Genomic DNA, 21,768 nt, shown 5'->3' with positions numbered 1-21,768 from the left:
TTCTATTTAGCTCACAGCTCTGGCTCATCAGTAGCTATTTTCTGCCGGGCCTTACAGAGTCTTGCTCTGTGCACGTGCAGCCTACTAGTCATCCAACAACTTAGGGTGACTCCTTTGGGGGTTCATTTTTTGCAGTTATGTCTTTTCCTGTATCCTGCTCTGCAGATTTCAACTATTTCAAAGCACCAAACTCGAATTTCTGCCTCTTCAGTTGAGTGAAATCACTGTGCTCTGCTTGGGCTCCATCTACCCCTCTGTGCTGAAGTCCAGAAAGTGCCTCTAGTCACAAAGACAGCGTGACCCTGGGGCTCACCTCTTGTATTTCCCTTCTTTCAGGAAGCATAGTCCTGCACTAACTGTTGTCCAGTGTTGAACAACAATCATTGTTTTTTGAGAAATTGAAAATGTCTTTACCATGAGTTTTGATAAAACTAATTTCAGCTTCGTAGAGGTTGTTTTTTGCTAAGATCAATTTTATATGTTCATACTAATAGTACTACTGTTTTGAAGAAGTTAAACATGGCTATATATTAGCAACATATCAAAAATAAATCACACCAGCTTGAAACATTAACGTAAACCACTTTTTAAAAACCCCATCCTGAGAAGGAGCAACATGTTGAAATTACTTGGGTTGAGAAAAGTGTTCTGAGAATGGTTCTCTTAAAGAAAGTTTGTTTTCTTAGCTTTTGATGTCCTCGGATAACAAAATCAACATTCTTCTGTATTTAATGAAAGTAGGTTTAGAAAAAACAACAGGTGTTTTGGCAATAAAAAACTATTTATGGCTTAAGTCATTAGGGTGCCCTGTTTTCCTTATTATAATTACTGAAACAAGAGATGGTGAAATTAATCTGTTGCTGTATAGACTTGGAGAAGGGAGTCTAGGAAGTGACCTTATTGATCTTTGGACCTATCAAGTTTAGTGTGACAACTTAGAGTTAGTAGATTTTAAAATGATTTATTGTCCAAAAACAGAAGCAGGTAGCTACTAGAAACCTAGGAATATAATTTTTATTGTTGTCCTAGAAATAATACATTAATAAATACCAGATAATTGAAGTGGAGTTAGACAAATTACATTTTGAGTAATTGCATAAGATTTTTTTCATGAATGTTAAAATATGCCAGTTTATTTAAATTTTCAATATTTAAATGTTGATTTGATATCTGTATTTAAAAGGGATAATTGTTTACCTGAAAAAAATGGATAGAGTAAATAATTGTTTGATATTTTAAAATATTTCACTTGATGAGACAGGCAAACAATACAAATGAATGATAGATAGGGGTTCAGTAAAAATTTCCTTCTTGATCTGTCTTCCCTTCCTCCCTTCCCTCTCCTCCTCATCCTTTCTTTTTCTCTTTCCCCCTCCCTACTCTCTTTCTCTCTTCCTTTATTTAAAAAAAATTAATTTGGGTCTAATATTATTGTGTGTTATTATGATGTAAAGAAAAAAATGGAGGCCAGGTCTCCCAAAGTGGTGCGCTAGTTATCTGGGTAAGTCAGGCAGAGTTTCTGGTTACTTCCCTGAGAGGTGACATTTGCATTTTGCCAGTTTGCCTGGATAATTATGTCTAAATCCTGGTATTCTATAGCTATGGAAGCTTGGTATCAGGGAGTATTCGTACCATCCTTTTGCCCAACTTTGATAGTAGATGATTGAATTGTTTGGTTGTCCTATTTGTACTCTTTCTACTTCTCCAAATTCAGGATTCCAGGCAATTATTTGAGTGTCATGATGGGCTTGATATCTGTCTTGTTAGACTTGCAGCCAAGGTCTAGCATTTGGCAAGGCATGAGTATATTTAATGTTTCTATTACAAAAGTTTTGACAACATATAATATGAAACCACTAAATAAGGCAGAAAAATTTACACTTTACAACGTTTCTAATTGCCACAGAAACCTTTTGAAAAATATACCAAGTGTTAAGAAAGGAAAAGAATTTTTTTAATCTATATATTTTGTATCCCAATATTGTTTCTGGATTATAAACCCTTTATAGGTAGAGATTGCGCATGTTGATTTTATAAAGGCCAATTTTATAAAATTTTAGAAAGGGCAGGTATCTTATGCATGGTTTTTATAACACTAATAATATATTAGTTTACTTATAAAGAAGGGTACCTGAGTCTGGCCTGCCTCTGCTATTTGTTAGCTTTGTAATCTTGGATACTTAACGTCTCTTGAGTGACAATTTCCTTATGTGGAACATAAAGATAATAGTACCTAGCTCATAGAGTTGTTATGATTCAATGAGTTAATCTAAATGAAACATTTAGAATATGTAGGTAGGTGTTTTATATTATTATTTATCCCTATGCTAATATGTCTTAAAATCTTGCTGTTGTCAGTGTTCTATGAAAGCAATTGTACATCTTATGTACCTCCCTGTATGAACAATAGATGCAAATGATAAGCATTCTGCTGTGGTCAGAATATTTGAGTACCCCCAAAATTCATTTTTGATATCCTAATGCCCAGTGTGATGGTATTTGGAGGTGGGGCCTTTGGAGAGTGATTAGGTCATGAGGGTGGAACCCTTATGAATGAGATTAGTGCCCTTATAAAAGAGGTCCAAGAGAAAGTCAAATACCATATGATCTTACTCATAAGTAGAAGATAACAACAACAACAAACAAACACGTAGAGACAGATTGGATTGATGGTTACCAGCGGGGAAGGAGGGAGGGAGGAGGGAGAAAGGGGTCCTCAGGCACAGGTGTGTGGTGACGGATTGTAATTAGTCTTTGGGTGGTGAACATGATGTAATCTACACAGAAGTCGAAATATATAACGATGTACACCTGAAATTTATATAACCTTATAAACCAATGATACTGCGAGAAAAAAAATTTCAAACAATGAAAAAAAAAGCCCAAGAAAGCTCCTTTGCCCCTTCTACCATGTGCAGACACAGCAAAAAGTCAACAGTCTGCGACCTGGAGGAGAGCCTTCACTGAGCCCTGGTACCCTGACCTCAGACTTCCAGCCCCAGAACTGTGAGAAATAAATTTCTGTTCTTCATACACTACCCAGTTTGTGGTATTTTATTATAGCAGCCCAAACAGACTAAGACACTTTCCCATTTTCTAAAATAACATTATTTTAAGTTTCTGTTTGATTAGGAACAACAAGACATTTTTATTGACTAGTCTTATTAGAATTTAGAAATGTGACCTTTCAAAGTTGATTTTCTGTTTTTGGGGTATTTATTTCAATATGATTAAATATTAAGAACACAGAGAGACTTTATGTAGAGATCTAGTCTAACCCAGTAATTTTTGAGAATAGACCTACATAAAGTTTAAATCTAGTGGAGTTGTTATTTTTTAATTCGCACTGTGAGATGGTGACTTTGCCGAGGATCAAACGTCAGTCACCTGATTCACATCTAGTGTACCTTTAACCACTCTGTGCTGATATTGATAGGGCTCTAAACAAGGGAGAAACGTCTTTGCTGTCCAAATAATTGAGCAGAAATGTATGTTAAATTGTCTAAGATACGTGATTTGGATGATAAAGTTTGTGGATATGTGTCTTTCTCTTGCCTGGTAGTTGCTCTGTCACTACCCTTCTAATTGGCTCCCAGACTAATGCACATATCTGGGAAAGAGTTGTATATTATGAGCAAAGAAACACAGGCCTAATTGCTTTTGCTCTTTGAAAATGGCCTCTCTTTAAAATGTGAAATATTTATGAATTGACAATAACAAATCTGCTAGAAGATTTAAAGCGCCCAACACAGAACTTTGGTTCCTTGACTCTACTCTGAGGTTATCGTTGGTAATTGGCATTTGAATTACTCATCATTAACACTATTGTGTATGAGATGGATTATCACCTGTTGAAGCTTTTCAAAAACATAGATGACAACCAATGACCTATTGAGTGAGAATTTTATAGGCGTGGGCTGTATAAAAATTCTACATATTTGTAAGTGCCTAGGATTATTATAAAATGCACCTCTTGTTGAGATCTACTGTTTTAAAGGATAGCTTTGCTGCTTATAGGAAATGGTTTAAAAAACCAACCACGTAAAGAAAGTGTGATTCCTAGGTAGTCTTTTGTACTGATAGGATTGTATGGGAACCTCTTCATTAAGGTCATTTTTCAAAATTTGCTGTAAAGAACACCAGTTCCTCAGTATGTTAATAGGTTTTCCAGCTGGGAAGTTGGGGAAGTATTCTTTAAACAAGTAAGTTTAGAAAATATAGCTTTTTATGTTAGGACTTTCAGAATGTTAAAATAGAATTGTTGCGCAATTCATTTATGGATTCTTTTATGCTGGACTCTTTTGTATGTTCTATATAGGAAAAAACCTGTAAAACAAAAAACCTTCGAAATTTGCAGACTTAAGACTTTATTGGTTCTGACAAAGCTTCCCAGGGTGGGGATGGTGGGGGAGGGGAACAGATTAAGGTTATTGAATAAAAAGCATTGACATCTTCTCTCTATTAATGCCAGCCTAATTTGCCTACTTCTAAGTAATTATTTGACTTTTATCAATCATGTTAAGTCAGGATATATCTGGAAACATTTCCCTTTCCATGCCTGTTTCTGCTGAATCTGTGTTCATGATCAAAATCATTCTTACACAATACCCTAGGATACTTTTACCAAACTATTAGAGTTGGCATCAAAGATAATATCCAAAAGAATATAGATATTCTTTTTTATGTTTTATTGAATCAGTACCTGAACGAGAAGGTTAAGCAAAACTTTTGTGCTGATTCTACTCTAGGAAAATAATATCAGCTTTTACTCAGATGATTTATGAACTCATTACATTTACCTCTTTTTCCTCTGAAATTCAAATTGGCAAAATAAATCCAGTGGCAATTATTTAGGCGTGAATTTAAACCACTTTGCATAGACATCCACAATAACCATGTGATCTACTCGAACTGTGTTATTGTCTGTTGAACTCTCCTTGAAGATATTGATTTCTTTCACTCTCATGTTTCTGTATTTTCTCTATCAAGTTATTTGCTTAAATTTCTTCAAAGTTAATTCTTTTCTATCATTTTCCTTAGGTATGGTACTTCTCCCATTTATTTAGAGACTTTATAATTTTTTATTTTCCAATTTATATATAATATATATATGTTTGTGTATAGATACAGATCTATTTATTTATCTACCTATACGAACAGTAACACAAATGCAGACTTTTTTCTGCTTCTGTACTTTCCCAGCTGTGTTTTGATAACTTCCCTTGTGTAACTGTGTTCCTTAGCTAAGGTTCTGGTAACCATTATTTAGAAATAATATACTCCTTTGTACACGGTTATAATATTCTCCACAAGGACGTTTTAAATGCCAACTCTAGTTAAATGTATTAGGCTTTGAATTCAGTGTTTACTTCATAATGAATATTACAGACTTCTTTTATTTAGAAGTTATGTTTGTGGATAAGTAAATTCATCGAACTTTTATTTTATTATTTTTGCTTAAATTTGCACTTAACTACAAAAGTTTGCTATCTTTTAAATTCTATTTTATTTATAAAATCTTCAATATTTTCCTTGATGCTATCTTCATTCAACAATAGTACTTTGAGCACCCACAACCTACCAGACAACATGATGGACCATTTTTCTCAATGTCAGTTTACTATGGAATAGTATAAATATCAAAAATGGGGGGATACATACAGCATTCACTTCATTGGACGGACGTTTCTTGTATTGGTAGTCTCATCTTTTTTTTTTTCATTTTATACAAAATTATAATGCCTAAAAATTACTAGCCCTTCATAGTAATAGTTTTTACATTTTAATTTATTACTAAACATTATGGTGAATGCGTCTGTGTAAGAGCTTATTTTGTGAATTTCAGGGAGACTGAGGTGTGTCACTCTGAGGCCTGCTGTACTATGATGTCCCTACTTCACAATTAAAACCCCTTGAGAGATTGAAATTTGAGCTCCCTATTCATTTATGAATTATGATGGAGTGGCATCATATATATTTAACCTTATTTAACTATATTTTCTATGTAAATATAGATTTTACAAAGGGAGAAGAAAATTTCGATTTTTAAATAGTTCTGCCGGTTGCCTGCTATTCCGCTTAACAAGTATATGTCCTCAAGTAGTGGGTATAATCAAGCCAGATGAGAGTAAATAGCAATGGGAAAAACTGATGAACAAATATGAGTAACTTTAAGGTCTGGGGCTATTACAAAGAAATAGTAAGCGCTATTTAGCTAGTCAAGCAAGTAGGGTGATAATGTCTTCATTCAGGAAAGAAAACAATGAAAACTTCATTTGGAACCATAAAGAAATCTCACTGAGGAAACATTAGAGTAACTGATACATCTTCCACAGAAGATTAAGACAAGGACATTTAACCAGAAGAGCTAGCAAGTTGAATGTTTCTGTATTGATGATGTGTTTAGGTTATTGAAAACCTCAAGTAATCTTCTTTCTGAATACAATTTCTCTATGAAATTATATACTATGGTATTCATTAGATATTTATGCATGAATATTACCATACAGAGTTAAATACACTATTATATACTCTACTTACTGGGCAGTTTAAGGAATTTTCAACGGTAGTTTTGATTAATTGTAATTGTTTGCCTTGTGCACTGACTTTACAATAAGATTCAACCTCACTGTATCTGCTACTCCCTAGGAGAACCCAAAATACTTTTCTCCCACTTCATTTTTCTTAGTCTGTGACCTTAACCAGTCCCCCGTTCTGCAGAGATAGGAGTAGTAAAAGGTGCTGTGGGGGCCCAGAGAAGGGACATCTAACCTAGACATCTAAGGCTTCCTGACAGTGTGATATTTTTACTGAGATGTCAAGGATGGGTGAGAGCCAGTTGAGTGAGAGGTGGTATAGCAGTATTTCTGGAAGAAGATCATATGTGCAAAATCCAGGAGAGAGAGAATGGTACATCAGACCAAATTCAGTAAGCCTGTAAAAGTAAGCTGCACCAGGAAAAAAAGATGATGTTAAAGTGCATTAGGGAGTTTTATCTTTGTCTTTAAGGCAGTGGAAAAAGACATGACTTGATCATATTTGCGTTTTTAGAAAAACTCTCCTGCATATTTTGTAGGGAGTGAATTGTAACTGCTTTGGCCATTTATAAGCTATAGCAATAATCTAAGCAAGAGATTATGGAAGTACTGTGGATGCAGAGAACTTTTAGACAAATTTAAGAACTTTTTTGGGAGGTGCTGATTGGATGTGCCAGATGAAGTTTTGGAAGGCATCAAGAATGACTCCCAGTATGACTCTTGGCAAGTTGTGGGGATAGTGGCATTATGAAGGCTTTGTCCTGAGACAGCACGTTACTGAGTAGCCTGCTGAACAGGATTGGTAACAGTGACTATGAAGTTTGCTAACCAAGTAATGTAAAGAGTATACATTCATAGTAAACTGTAATAAATTCCCCAAATGATATTCTCTTTGTCAAATTGATGCTTAAAGTAATTTTTGCTTTTGTCTAATTTTGAGCATTAAGACAAAAAAATATACAAATTATTTCTTTAGGGAGCTGACCCGGTGGCCTAGTGGTTAAGTTCATGTGCTCTGCTTCAGTGACCTGGAGTTTGTGGGTTCAGATCCTGGGCATGGACCTACACACCACTCATTAGGCCCTGTTGTGATGATGTCCCATATACAAAGCACAAGATTGGCATAGATGTTAGCTCAGGGTCAATCTTCCTCATGCAAACAGAGGAAGACTGGCAACAGCTGTTAGCTCAGGGCCAAGCTTCCTCACCAAAATAATAATAATAATAAAACTACTTGTTTAAAAATAAAAACTTTACAAAATTTTTACTGAAAAATAAAAAATCCATAAAGAATGTGAAACAGTGTAATACACAGAAAAGTATGTGGATGTTTGGAAGTGAAATTTCTCAAGAAAAACTTTCTCATTGGTGCAAGACGTTTACCCAATACTAACTTAAAATGCTTCAAAATGGTCTGAAAGTGTATTGAGTTTTTCTTACCAAATTCAGTCAATATAAGAGAATCGTTTATAAAAATCATAATGACTTAAATTATGGAATCAGAATTTTTATACCAGAAGTTACTATTTGGTCTAACTGCTGCATGCCTAATTTTATAGATTAAAATATAAACCTTTACAGAATTGTTCTGTGATTTGCCCATGGTCATTGAGATAGTGATTACCAGAGTTAAGTTCAGGATCCTTCTGAAGTGTTTTGTTAATTCAGTATAAACATTATCTAAGTTATTTGACCATTTGGCAGAGAATTTTTCTTTATCCTACTTAGTAAAAGTATTGTCTTAGTCACATTTGGTTTGAAAACTAGTTGGGACAACTGCAGATCTGGGAATCTCCTTTTTTGAAAATCATTCCACAGTTTTCAAGGGAAGCCTCTGAAATTTAGCCTCGTGTTTCCTCTTGGTAGAACCACCACAAACTGACTGAATTATATCACAAAAGCTTTACCCGCATTGCAAAGGAGTTTAACAATGTGCAAATGGTGTACTTCTCTTAATGTGTCAGAATTATTCCAGATTTTTCTAAGATTAAGCAAATGCTGGCAAAATGACGTGCAAAAGTCTATCAAGGCACGTAAACACAATCAAGTCCTTCTTCCCACCCTGTTAATATTTAAAGAAAGGGTTTGTGACCTAGATTAATGATTCTTATCTGCCTAGTTCACTGTATAATTATGCACTGCTTCACTTTTGCCGCTTTGATCCTATTCTGGTGCTAGTTAAACTAGTGATCTTCTCCTAGTTCTAGCCGGTTAACCTAGAGTCACTGCAGATAATGTGCTGGTAATAGATTACTAAAATAAAAATAAACTGAAAGATACCCTATTATTTCTTAAAACAAGGTTTTATTTTGGTCTAATTTTTTCATTTATGCTAGTTCAATGAAATCCTCTCTAAGATCTGTAAAAAGTGTAGGTGTTACTAAAAGTTGACCAAAATAAAAAAGAATGAAAATTTCAAAAAGCTTTAAATCTCTATGCAGAAAATGCTAAAAAACAATGTCTTATGTTGACAGAAATCCATACCTGACTTACAAACAACAATGAAAGCTTTATGTTGGCTCCAAACATTTCATGACGTGGGTCGCAGCAGAGGCCCCTTTATAAAGCTGGTGAAAACTGAAAACTTGTAGTTTTGTTTTCTGAAAACTTATTGACAATTAAACTGCTTTCCAGTATTTATTTTTAACTACAAAATAATATAAATTGAAGAGTAATTTTGCTCTTTTATAAACTGCTTTTCCCCACTAATATTCTTCTTAATGTTAACTGGACTGACAGCAGCAGACATAGCTAGGCAATAGGGTAGTATTTTACATAGGTTCCAAATAATTTTTAAGAAGTATATGATTAACTCTGTTAGTATTTAAGAAGTTATATCAATCAGTCGACTAATATTTATTGAGGAATTACTGTGTGTTAGAGATCACACTACTCTAACAGTAAATAAGACACACTCAGCCCCTGCCTTCATGGAGCTTATAAATATTAGATAAACTATTACAAGTGTGATGAAATCTACTAAGGATGTTGTGGGACAATGTAATGGATTATCCAAAAAGTAATTGTGCAGTTTCAATTCGGATATGCTGTTTGAGTTCACTTTGAAACAGCCTTAAAACTTAATTTTAAAACCCTGCCTTTCCTCGCCTGTTTGCTCATAGTGAGCTAGCCTTTTAATTTTCTTTTTTGGGAAATCTACTTCAGAGCCATCTGATACCAATGGTTATGTTATCCAAAGAAATATCCATACAGGAAAAAAAAATGCAAGAAATCAAGTTATAATCAGTGTTTGCTATTGGAAAAAAGAAATTGAAGCTTCAAAGATTAATTTGGGAAACATAGTAAAAGGTTGGAAAGCTGCGCCTATCTTAGAACTTTCAAATTATTTCTTTTATAATTGCTTGTATGACTTACAGCTTTCTTGCAGATGGTGTCCTTCTGCCCTACTCAATTATAAACTTTTTGAATACATGGTGGCAGTGTCTTCTGGATGATGCCTGACACATAGAAAACACTCAGTAAATACTTGTTGAATAAGTGAAAGAATGAATGAATCCTTAAGATTTCAAGAACTGAACTCATTTGCTATTAAAATTTTTAGAAATACATTTTTTCAATTGGATTGTTTTGTAGGTATAGAACAATACTTAATATATTCAACTTACTTTTTTTTTAATGCTGTGAATACTTCTGGAGTCTGTACTTTTTCTTTAGTGGCCCACCCTGCCTCTGACATTGAGTGTATTAGATTTCCAAAGATGACCTCTCGGGTTACCCCAGTGTCAGTACGTATTTGTCATTAAGTCTGACTTCCAGCTGTGCTGGCTAAAAGAGGAGCCTGACTTTTGGAAAAGTGTACATACGTGGATGCACACACACACACACACACACACACTTTTAAGTGTTTAGTGCAATGTTAATTATCAGTTTATTTGGTGATTGCTGATTAATAGGTTAGACCATTGACCTTTCGTGTAAGATGGTCATCAGTTATTCAGATTAGATTGTGGAAACTGGGTAGGAACTGATTACAGGTTTGGAAAAGGGCTATTTGATGAATGGGGAGGGAAAATAATGTTTGCTTATTTGGTCAGATTAGAAATTTACTACCTCAAGATAGGTCTCTTTAAGATAGTACTTACTGAAGTATGGCATGACCAACCTTATCTAAGCTTCTTTTTTGCTTATCTTTATACCTGTCAGTAAGACAAACTACAGAGACAGAAGGTAGCCCCAGCCATTGGTTGCTTGTTTTCCCCAGTGAAAGAGTATGTTTTTTGAAGTTTCGGATTTACTTAGGGTAGTATCTTAAGGTTTAGATTTTGGTTTTTCGCCTCGCTATTTTATATCTTTTGAAATAAAACAAAATGACTTATTGATTGTAAACACTTAGTGAAGTGAATAAAATAGTGAAAAACAGCCATAGTGGACTGTACCTGTCTTCATAATGGATGACAGTTCTGTGACAATTGGGTTATTTTGAATTTGGAAAACCATGAATTTATCTTACTTTTTAAAAATTTTATTTGTATGTCTCTAAGCAGCTATAGAAGATAGCCTAAAAGTTCTTCAAATTCATCTAAATGAATTCAGTTTGATCTTTTATAAGGGCACACATTTTGTTAGTAATACTTGTTACTGATACCACATATTTCTGACACTATGATTTATAAAACAGTTCATAGTATCCCATGTAATCATGTCAGAAATCATGGTTAATATACATTTTTTCAGCTCAGGAACTTGGAGATTCTGTAATTGGTTCAAGGTAAATGGCTGAACTAGAGACCCAAACTCAGGTCTTCTGACTCTAATTTTCCCTACAGTACCTTGTCTAGATGCCCAAGTAAATAAATTTTGATTAAAAAAATAAGGTACACATTCAAAAATAAACTTCAAGTCTTCATATTCCTCAGGTCTAACGCTTTGGGTTATATGTTAGGGATATAGCTAACTATAAGTCATGGCCTCTAGCTGTAGGGTGTTCATGATCTAGTTAGAGAAACAGGAGATATGCATAAAAACAATAAAAAGAGAATAACAATACAAGATGGTATGTGTGAAATGAATGGTTCAAACTATAAGCCCTGTAGAGAAAGAAGAGATTGCTGTGGATTGGAACTCCTACAGGTGACCGCAATGACTGAAATGGGCTGTGCTGGAAGAGAGCACATAGTCAAGCCAAGAGAGAAGTGGATAACATTCAAGACAGGGAAAGTAAGGAACACAAAGGAAGATGTAGGAACCCTGGAGCCGTTGGAATAGTTTATATACCGTGGTAGGAGATTCCTGGGAGGTATAGTCAGAGAGGCAGGTGACGGTCGCATTGTAGAGGGATTCTAATGCAAGGTTAGGATCTTAGGCATTTATTTTATAGGCAGTGGGGAACCACTGAGAGTTTTTTGTTTAGACATGGCGTATTGCAAACAGCACACATTTTTTTCATGCTCTAGGGACCTGAAGATCAGAGCCTGCTTCATTCAATAATTTAATAGCTAAGTAGCCAATGACATGAATAACATGCCTCGGGACATTAATTTTTTTGCAGGGGGAAGGAGAGGCAAGGAGTGAAGATAAGTGTGTGTGTTTGGGGGGCGGTGAGAAGAGGAGTTTTGTAGACTCTGTGAAGGAAGCTATATATCATATGAAGAGGGAAGAAAATCCATAGATATGATACAAACAATGAGGCCCTGATAAATAATGAATTATAAACTTGAAAAATTATTTCTAAAAACATTGAGGTTTAAGGGTTTAATGGTCAGAGATTTAAGTTTACCAGGTGGTTTAACTCATGGGGTTTATCCAGATTCTGGCGTTTTAGCCAAGCGTGCCCTTGCGTTTGGACATTGAGAGTACCCAGGGAAGCCAACGCTCTGCAGCTCTCATGTCTGAACTGCTGCTGCCAGGCTCCTGCAGCTCTTCTGTCAGACGGGAAGAAGTGTGGCTTTCTGTGGAGCCACCTTTTACAATAGCAAGGCTTGTGGAAAGATTCCCCATTTTCTAGAGGCACTGAACCTAGTGAGAATTGGAAATTCATCCCATAGCTCTGCCAGTCAGTATTTCAGCTGTAGTAAGTTCATTGGCAATAGTTTTTCTTTTCTTTTTTAAAAGAGTCTTGGAAACAGTGAAAGACATTCTCATGACAGAGAAACTGACGATAATATTAAAAACTGAGGATTCTGGATGTAGAACCTTAGGAAAAAACACCACAGCCAGTATCAAATTTATACTCTTCTGCCTGGAGTTGAAAGCTTGCAAATTTATTTAATATATCTGTCTCCTTTTTCCTTCCCCTCCTTCTCTGCTGCTCATAATTATCCCTTCTCATTTCCTGCATCTCTCTCTCTCTCCCATGAACACGACTTCAATCAGGCCACACTCCTCCTTATTCCCCTTTGAACATTTATCTTTCTTTTCCAACTCAATTCACACTCTTCCTCATAGCTAAAATGAGTATGTATAGCCTAGTAAATTTAATATGAATTGATTTTTTTCCTTAAAAATGGGATGCAAGACTTGCAAGTGAAAGCTTTAATTGTTGCTCTTAGAAATATGTAAGGTTATGAATAATGTAGGGATCTTGGAAATCCCGTATTTGACTCCCTGTAGATGTAGTTCAGATCCCTTCTGTTGTAGTAGACAAAACAGCTTTGCTGTTTGGAGACCCAGAATCATTGTTCAAGGGATCCAACGTCAGAATAGAAATATAGTATCCAGCATCAAGACCAAGTGGAATAAGAGGACCAAACATTAGCCCAAGAAGAGAATAGAAGTAGGATGGGTTGAAATTTGAGGAATGCTTGAGATGAGGAATTTAATACTTAGGTATTAGAGTAGTACCTCTTTTTGCTGGTTTCTGGCATTGTGGGGTGGAGAGGAAAGGATAGGATGGAACATTTTTCCTTTTATTAAAGCCTATACAAATATTATTAAAACTTCATTGTAAAGGTATGTATAAATTAAGAGAAGCTATCACCATACAATGTGCTATTACATGTGTGTAATAAATTAAAGGGAAGACTGTTTCTCATGGTGCAAACACAAACCAAAAAATATGGATTTCATTTAAGCAGTAATTAACTTTGTATGCCATCCCATTTTTCTCATGACAATGGTATAGACAGGCTACACTGCAATTGTCAAGAGAAAGGAATAAAAATCGTGCAGTGAAGTGACCTGAAACACTTGGTTATACACAACTCTTATGTTCTTTGTGGTAAATAATGGTAGCCACCAAGAAGTTTGAAGTGTGGGATAATAATAATAAATCATCCGACTATGTTTTCCCACACATACGGACAATTACCAATTAAATATTTACTAGCAAGTAAGCACAAAATAATTTGTGAACCTGTCCTGTAAGTTTGAAGAATTTTCAGCTATTTGTCCTTTTAGGTGTCCCAGTCACCCCCTCACATAAAATGTTCACTTTTGACAAGTATAAAGATTTCTGAGGCAGGAATGGCGATTCTTCCTGGCATCAGGCAACCACAGTTGTCCAGAGTTCACAACTAGACACAGAACTACTAAGATTTAGCACAGGGCATTATCTCTAAGTGTAAACAGACCCCTCTGGATTCTTACACCCTGTTCATAGAATAGTGGGGAGTGTCTCTGAAATACTTTAACCAATCTGTGTATCTCGAATGCCTTTAATTTCGCTCATGAGAGCCGATATGCAATGTTTGTCATGCTTGTTTTTGTGCCTTGTTTTCACCAATTTACATATTTTTGTTATTCAGTATACTAATTAGTAAATCATCAGTTATTGATTGAGGTGCAAATAACAAAAGTGCCTCTGTTAGCCCTCTATTACCCCATTCATTATTTGCCAGTAGCAAAAGAGCTCTTTTCTTTTACAGAAACATGTAGTATTGCAGAATGTGCTGTGTATTGGAGGGAAGAATGAATATTCTGAACTCCCCTAAAGCTCTTTAGAACTAAGTTGTTTATAAAGGAATATAGATCAAGCCTGTTTCTGTTGTTGCTTCTGTCTCATGTGTATCAAATACTTTTACAGGTAATTTAATGGTTTAGCCACCTTGGAGACATTCGTTAGTATTTTCTTACATTTTTCTTGTGCTTATTCCCCACAGTTGGCCGAAAAGTCTATGAAATTATCCCTGGATCGCTAGCAGACGTCCCCATTCCTGCTAATAATTGCTGTTTAATATCAATTTGATTCATATTATTCCTATAGCAATATTTTTGCCCCCAAACACCTTTTAGAGGTGCCTCTAAGGCACTTTTATTTACTTCTAGCACTGAGAGATCAAACTGTGCCTGTAATGCATTTGGGAAGGTTGTTGCCCAAGACAGGAAAAGACCATTTTGATCAGATTATTCCATGTGTACAATATACTTTATTGTATATTCCATATGTATCAATATACAATATTGATATTAAAGTATTACACACTGTCTAACTGGCTCACTTCACCAAATCTGAATAAATTTTTAAAAAAGAATTTTGCTGATTATAATTGTTACTTTATATCAGTGCTAAAGCAGCAGGTTAATACTTTACTCACAAATTATATGCATGATTTTGTTGGGTCACATTTTTATGTCATTTTATTTTAGCTACTTTAAGAAGAGATGATTCTATTATTTCAAGTCCTGATGTCACTGATATTGCACCAACTAGAAAGAGGAGGCAGCGGATGCCAAAAAATCTTGGGACAGAATCCAAAATGGCTTCTCAGGAGAAACAGCATCAAGAAAAGGCAAAGTAAGTTATTCTTTGCAACAGAGTGAGATGACGTCTTTAAAAATCTAATATATAATCTTAAAAATTATATTTTTATTTCTGAATTCACTTAAGCCTCTTTTTAAAGAACAAAAATTATGATTTTGGAAATTGTAAAATCTTTTAATCAATATATTTTCTCTGGTATTTGGTTAATTCCTATTAATATTTAAAGCAGAAGTGCTAAAAATGTGAGCAACATTTTTTTCTTGTGGTTTTCGTGAATTAATTAGAAATGGCATGTAGGATACTAAAAATATTAGAATCCAGCTTGTGTTCAGTAAAGTGTTTCAATCTAATTTCCTGCTTTAAAGAGACCCATAGACCGTTCCTCTTAGCCACTTGATTTTGTTAAGCTTGGTACTTTTTCAAGTAAAAAGTATCTTTCTAGTCATCCATTTATTTTTATTAAATTTTGGAATTATATACATTATTTTTACTGTTTTTCGCTTTTTTATCCAGACTACTCTCCTTCAATCTACATCTCAATTTAGTTGTAATGAGCTGAGAAATTGGGATAATTAACATTTCATTGCAGCAAAACAATCAGCATTTATAAATAATATTATCAGTTGAGTCAAAAATGAATGTGTACATCATTTGTGTGTTTGCATATATGTATCTATGCCCTGAGAATTTCTTTCTTTTTCCCTAAACTTTTCATTAATTTAGCAAATGGTTATTGAGCAATAGCCTTGTGACAGACGATAGTGTAGACCAGTGTTTTTCAAAGTGTGGAATGGGACCTCTGGGAGTTCCCAGAGCTCTTTCTGGTGATCTACAGGGTCATCTTCTCTTCAGTTCCATACCTGCATGAGGCCAGATTTTCTTCATATATTTCAATTAGAATAACATTTCTTATAAACCAGTGTTGCCTCAATTAAAAAAAAAAGTCACATCTGTTTGAATGCAGAAGCTAATAAGAATCCAACTGTTTTCATTCAATCCAGCTGTCAAACAGATTTGCAAAAGTGTAAAACATTACCCTCACAAGATTTTTTGTTTGGGAAATATAACGATTTTTCATAAAGAATTTGTTATTTATATTATCATGTACTGAGTTTGTTATTTTTAAATGAATTGATACATGTTTTTAAATTTTCTCAATTTTAATTTTGAATATTGCAAATATAGTCCACATAAACAAAAGCTCTTGAGGTCCTCAAGAACTTTTAAAAGTATAAAGGGTCTTGAGAGCAAAAGTTTCAGAATTCTGTTGTGGATGATGAGATTCCAAGATAGCCACAACCCATGCCTTCAGGAAACTGACAGCCCATCAGGAGGGAGTTTTCCAGTTTCTTACATAAAAATAAGCATTGTGCAGTTAGTAGTGGAATTGTTTGTCTATTTATCATTGGGTTTTTATTCTTTTCACAACTGGCCTGGTTTACTTGTACTTGAAAATACCGTTTCTATGCTACAATGGGTCCCTACTGCTTTCAGACGTATATGCAAAAACCCAATGTGTGCTAAACTCTTACTACTTTGTGTATATCATCTGAATTTATTCGTTAGCTCATAACCCCCTGGCTTCATAGAGTTCAGAGTATTTTATGATCTCTTAAATAATGAACCAAATTATTTCCAATTTGCAAACATTAGAGGATCAAAACTATTTCTATAAATCAATATAGGAGAAAATTAAATTACAATAAGCAGTTTGAAATATTCAGAAAACTCTGTACTTCATTCAGTCAATCTCTAAGCAAATGAGTTATGAGTAGCAGTTATGTTCCGGGCTTAATATTGGACCCTGGGGATTCAGGAGAGTAGAAAATAGACTACGCCCCTGTCCTCATGGAACTTTTGGTCTAAGTGTTTTGTCTGATAAGGATTTCAGGGTCTAGGGGATGAATGAAATATGTTGGTTTTAGGTTGGAGAGCTGCATCTTAGATCTTTCACCGTACATGTGAAGTAAATGTAAGGTTTTGAGGTAACTAACATTTTCTGAATACGCTACATTGCTTAAACAGGATTCTGGTATTCACGGTACAGAGATGAAAGAAGTTTAGATATGAATCAAGACTAAATATTTCATTTAGGCTTTTTAGTAAAGGTAATGTGTTTGTTTCCACCAGCATATATGCGATTAATATTGTTTTCCTTTGTTTGTCCATGTTTAGATGATCATGTCAATATTTTTATTTATTTATTTATTTATTTATTCATTTATGTTGGTGAGAAAGATTGGCCCTGAGCTAACAGCTCTACCAATCTTCCTCTATTTTTTTTGTGTGGGATGCCTCCACAGCATGACTTGATGAGTTGTGTAAATGTCTGTGCCCAGGATCCGAACCTGTGAACCCCGGGCCGCCAAAGCAGAGCATGCAAACTTAACTACTGCACCATTGGGCCAGACCCCAATATTTATTTTCTATACTTTCCCTACTTTAAAAGTTGGTATAAACCATATCAGCTGTTTTGAATTGTCTACCAGTTATTTCGTTTTGGACTTTTAGGCTCAACAGCCCCTAAGTAGAAATGAAACATAAATGTTAGATGTCAAGAAGAATTTTAAAGATTAAAGGATTAGTTTAGTATTTATCTATTAGATATTGATGATGCCCCACTTTACAATTCCTCTTCCTTTCCTCAAATTAAACAAAAAGATAAATTGTATATTTTGTTCATGTTTTTTAATACTTTGGGGTGTTTTTTCCATTTTGAATACAGCCTACTGAAATTTTATGGCTCTTAAAATTCAAAATACTAGTTCTACTTTCCCAATTCTTTTCATAAAAAAAATTAGAACGCCTCTACAAAACAAAAAACAAGACAAGCCCATAACTGTAAAGAAATCTAAGAATAAGACCTTAGAATCTGCTGATGAGTAATCATCAAATACTGATGATTAACCCTTATTTTATCTTTCACATTCAAACTACTACCTATTTCCTACCTTCCTAAACACCTTTTCTCTCTGATAACTTCTGATAAACAACGTGTACACAGTTAGGTTACTATACTCTACGGTAGCCTCTCAAACAAATGCAGATGTGGTTAGTTTGTTACTTAGGGGTGAAAAAATATTGGCTTCTAACTCTAAACATCAATTCCCTTGGCCTTTAGCCCTTCATACATTCCCACTAGCATCTTCCATAATATTTCTTTGTTTGCCTTCTCCAGCTCTGCATCTCAAGAACAAAGTGGGGAGTGGTACTGTAGACATGATTCTATTAAACAGTGTCAAATACTGTATTGTACAAAGGTACACCAAGTTTAAGTAACTTACCCAAGGTCACATAGCTAGTGAGTGATTTTAAATAATTATTCAGTGGATTAATGAATGACATATTCTCCATTGTTCATAAAAGAGAATAAGAGGCTGTCTTTGTGTGGATGAGTTGTTTTAACTTGCCAAATTTAGCTATAAACCCAGTTTAATTATTATTATTGTGTTAATACTGTTATTATCTTACCAAATTAAACTGTTGGTTCAGCATTAACCAATTACTAATGTGTGTGGAGCTGTTTGACTACATGTTGTTTCCTTCCAGTTTACTATACTAAAGAAGGTATTGCTTGCTTATAAACCTGTGTTACCTGGTAAAAGTCATGAAATATTTGGGTGGGTATCTCTTTAAGCATATGTTCTAAGGACATTGAATAAAAGTAACTCTCAGATGACCATTATCAAGAGTTTTCAAAATTCTGAATACTTAAAGACTTTTGTTTGTGAAAAAGGATATTCTGCCATATTCATTTTCCTTGTATTCTTAGCCATGTTTAACTAGAAAAAATTAACTGAGAATGAATGTGTTACACAATTCTGTATACTTCTCTTAGTGCTGAAGAAAAGATTGCACAGAAAGTTTTGAGTTTATCGTTCACATTGCCATGGCGTATTAACCATTATATCCCATTAAAGTTATCTAGGATACTGACTTCACTAGTTGTTTTCAATTCTAAGCATATGCTAGATTTCAACATTTTTGTCAATCTCTCACAATGTTATTTCCTCTGTGCGTCCTGCAATACCCTTTCAGTAAAATTTACATTCATTGTGTGACTACCACATGATTTCACATTGTCTGTGGAAATGCACAGTAGATACTGTTGGCTGTGGAGAACAAAAGAATTCTGACCATGGCTTTCCCTCTTTCATTTGTTTAACAGATGTTTACATGCTGAGCATTAGGCACACATTGCTGAGCAAACTAAACACAGTCTCTTATCTCATAAAGCTTAGTCTATGTGAGAAAAGACAAGTCTTAACCATATCATAACATAGATACGAGGAGTACAGTAGTAGGGTTGAGGGCAGAGCGTTTAGGCATGCGCCCAGGGGGAATGTGTGAGTGTGATGGGAGTGGAGGGAGCAAGAAGGGGAGGGAATGCGCTGAGGCTGAGGGCTGTTCAGAGGCTAGACCAAATCTGGTGGTGTGGCTCTTGTTATAAATTCAGCCTTTTCTCATGTATATAGTAGCATTTCTGCTTCTCCATCACAGAGGATTTTTCATCTGTTTTCCCTACCTTTTGATACTGCTTTTTAACTCTTCTTAAGAGTTGTCAAAATATTGGATTGACTAGAAAACTCTGATATTTTGGTTATTATTGCATCTTCTTAGATATAATCATTTAAAATTATCTAAAGCTATTGTACTTAGTTTCTTTCTTTTTAGGTCTACTTTCAAACTGCTTAATGTTGTACAATTTTGTATTCCCAATAAAACTTTCATTCTTTTGAAACACAGGAAACTAGAAAATTGAAAACATACTGAAACTTATATAGAGTGCTCATAGGGCTAATAGCTTGAATTGGCATGTGTTAGCAGTCTTGAGGTGTAGAATTGTTACTGCCATTTTGCCCTTTTTTTGGTAAATATAAATGCTTTTTTCAGGAATATTTTTAGATCTTTGATGATTTCCTGCTTTTAGTAAGACTCTGAAATCCTTGAATCTGGTATATATTGATAAATATTCATTAAAAAATTTAGTGTGACTAATCCACACAATATGATTCTGCTTGGGGAACACTCATCCTCTTCTGTCAACTAGCATCAACACTAGGAGTCATTATTCAACATAACCATATGCTGTGCATTCCTTGCTATTTACTATCTTGCATCACTTGAAATTATGATTTGTAGAGTTTTTTTGGTATGTCTTTTTAATTCCATATTTTAAACAAAATGAACCAGCTGACAAAGACTACAGAAATTGTAAAATTAGTTTCATATTTGTATACTTTATTAACATCATCAGGTAAAATCTTGAGTGTAAATGAGAACACTGTAAAATTACTTTGTATAAGCAGGCAATGGAACAATATGTGTCTAAATGAAATAGCACTATATTCGGGTTTTATTAGGCACCCAACTTAAATTTTTAATGAGGTATAGCTTTATTATACAGCATAATAACCAAGGAAGAATTTTCCATTTAAATTTTTTTTTAATTTAAGAGCTCTCATTAATTCTTCTAACATCCTAAAAAAAAGCTAATATAAAACTCTATTAATAGCATACTGTTGGTGTGACAGGAAGTCGTTGTGGCCAGGTAGACTAGTTAGATTATTTTAACAAATTGTTTAATTAATCCAGTCATTATTTACTTATTTGTCTAAATTGAGGCAATGTCCCAGTCTTATTGAAATTAGCAACCAGTTAATAAAATCAACTAACAAAATTCTCAAATTAAATGACTTAATTATTACTTTAATGCTTATCACTCCTTCCACTGTTTCAGCCCATTTGTTCCCACCTGAAAATTCTACTTTACCTCCTTATAGCTGTTCTGTTTCTCTTTTCTGTAGGTTCTCTTTCTCAAAAGCAAACTAGTTTTAAGAGATATTGATATTAGTATCTGAACAAGGGACCTTTCAATGAAAAATTTGTCTTAGAATCAGGGCTCCAGACCCTGGGAGAGGTGGACAAGAAGAGAGCCATACCCGAGTTACAACCAAATCAAGATTATGCTGGAGACCAACACAGGGAGTCCTGTAAGGGATGTATGATAATAAACTGCTTACCAAAACTGGGCTGTAAAGTTCTTCTTAGGGCAGGAACAAGTGCTATTGCAGGTCTGAAGCAACTCTAACTTAATTTTGAGCTCTTTCTTAAATGATCCTTGATGAGAAAAAGCATTGGTCCCTGTGGTCAGGAGAAGAGTTAAATATATAAGCAGGAACAAAATGCCTCCGACTCTGAGATTTGGATAGGTGGAGGGAAGAAAGTCAAGGCATTTATTGAGGTTAAATGATAATGAGTCCAGAATTATTCTTTACAATATCGTTCACAGACTTTGTTCTGCAGAATTTATAAAGTTTTTAAAGGAGATCTTAATAAGTAGCCTACAAAGGGTTCCATATCTAAACAAGTTTAGAAATTGCTGCATTCCATAGCTCCCATGCTTCCATATGCTCCAACCCCCAAAACTTGGAGATTTATATGTTAAAGGCTTTGAAAAACCCCATACTAAAGAATTCATTTGACTTTTTAAAATCATTTTTCAAATGTCCTTAAGCATAGCACCCTCATGCAGGCTACCTCCCTCCTCCCAAAAAGGGCTTGGTAACAGTC

The 21,768-nt window shown here is 34.6% G+C and overlaps 1 protein-coding gene across 8 annotated transcripts in view; it reads left to right on the top strand.

Moving 5' to 3' along the window:
• The window catches only part of XRCC4 (X-ray repair cross complementing 4), a 236,406-nt gene that overhangs the window by 127,029 nt on the left and 87,609 nt on the right, over positions 1-21,768 (top strand). For all 8 annotated transcript variants that reach the window (XM_001504637.5, XM_005599586.4, XM_005599585.3 and 5 more), the window contains one exon: positions 15,081-15,228. In XM_001504637.5, coding sequence (XP_001504687.1) covers positions 15,081-15,228 — 148 coding nt within the window. The remainder of the gene's footprint in view (positions 1-15,080; positions 15,229-21,768) is intronic.

Source organism: Equus caballus, chromosome 14 (genome assembly GCF_041296265.1).
Source record: "Equus caballus isolate H_3958 breed thoroughbred chromosome 14, TB-T2T, whole genome shotgun sequence".
In the NCBI taxonomy this organism is placed as follows: domain Eukaryota; kingdom Metazoa; phylum Chordata; class Mammalia; order Perissodactyla; family Equidae; genus Equus; species Equus caballus.
The sequence above is the reverse complement of the archived record's forward strand: the minus strand, read 5'-3'. Positions and strand labels throughout refer to the sequence as shown.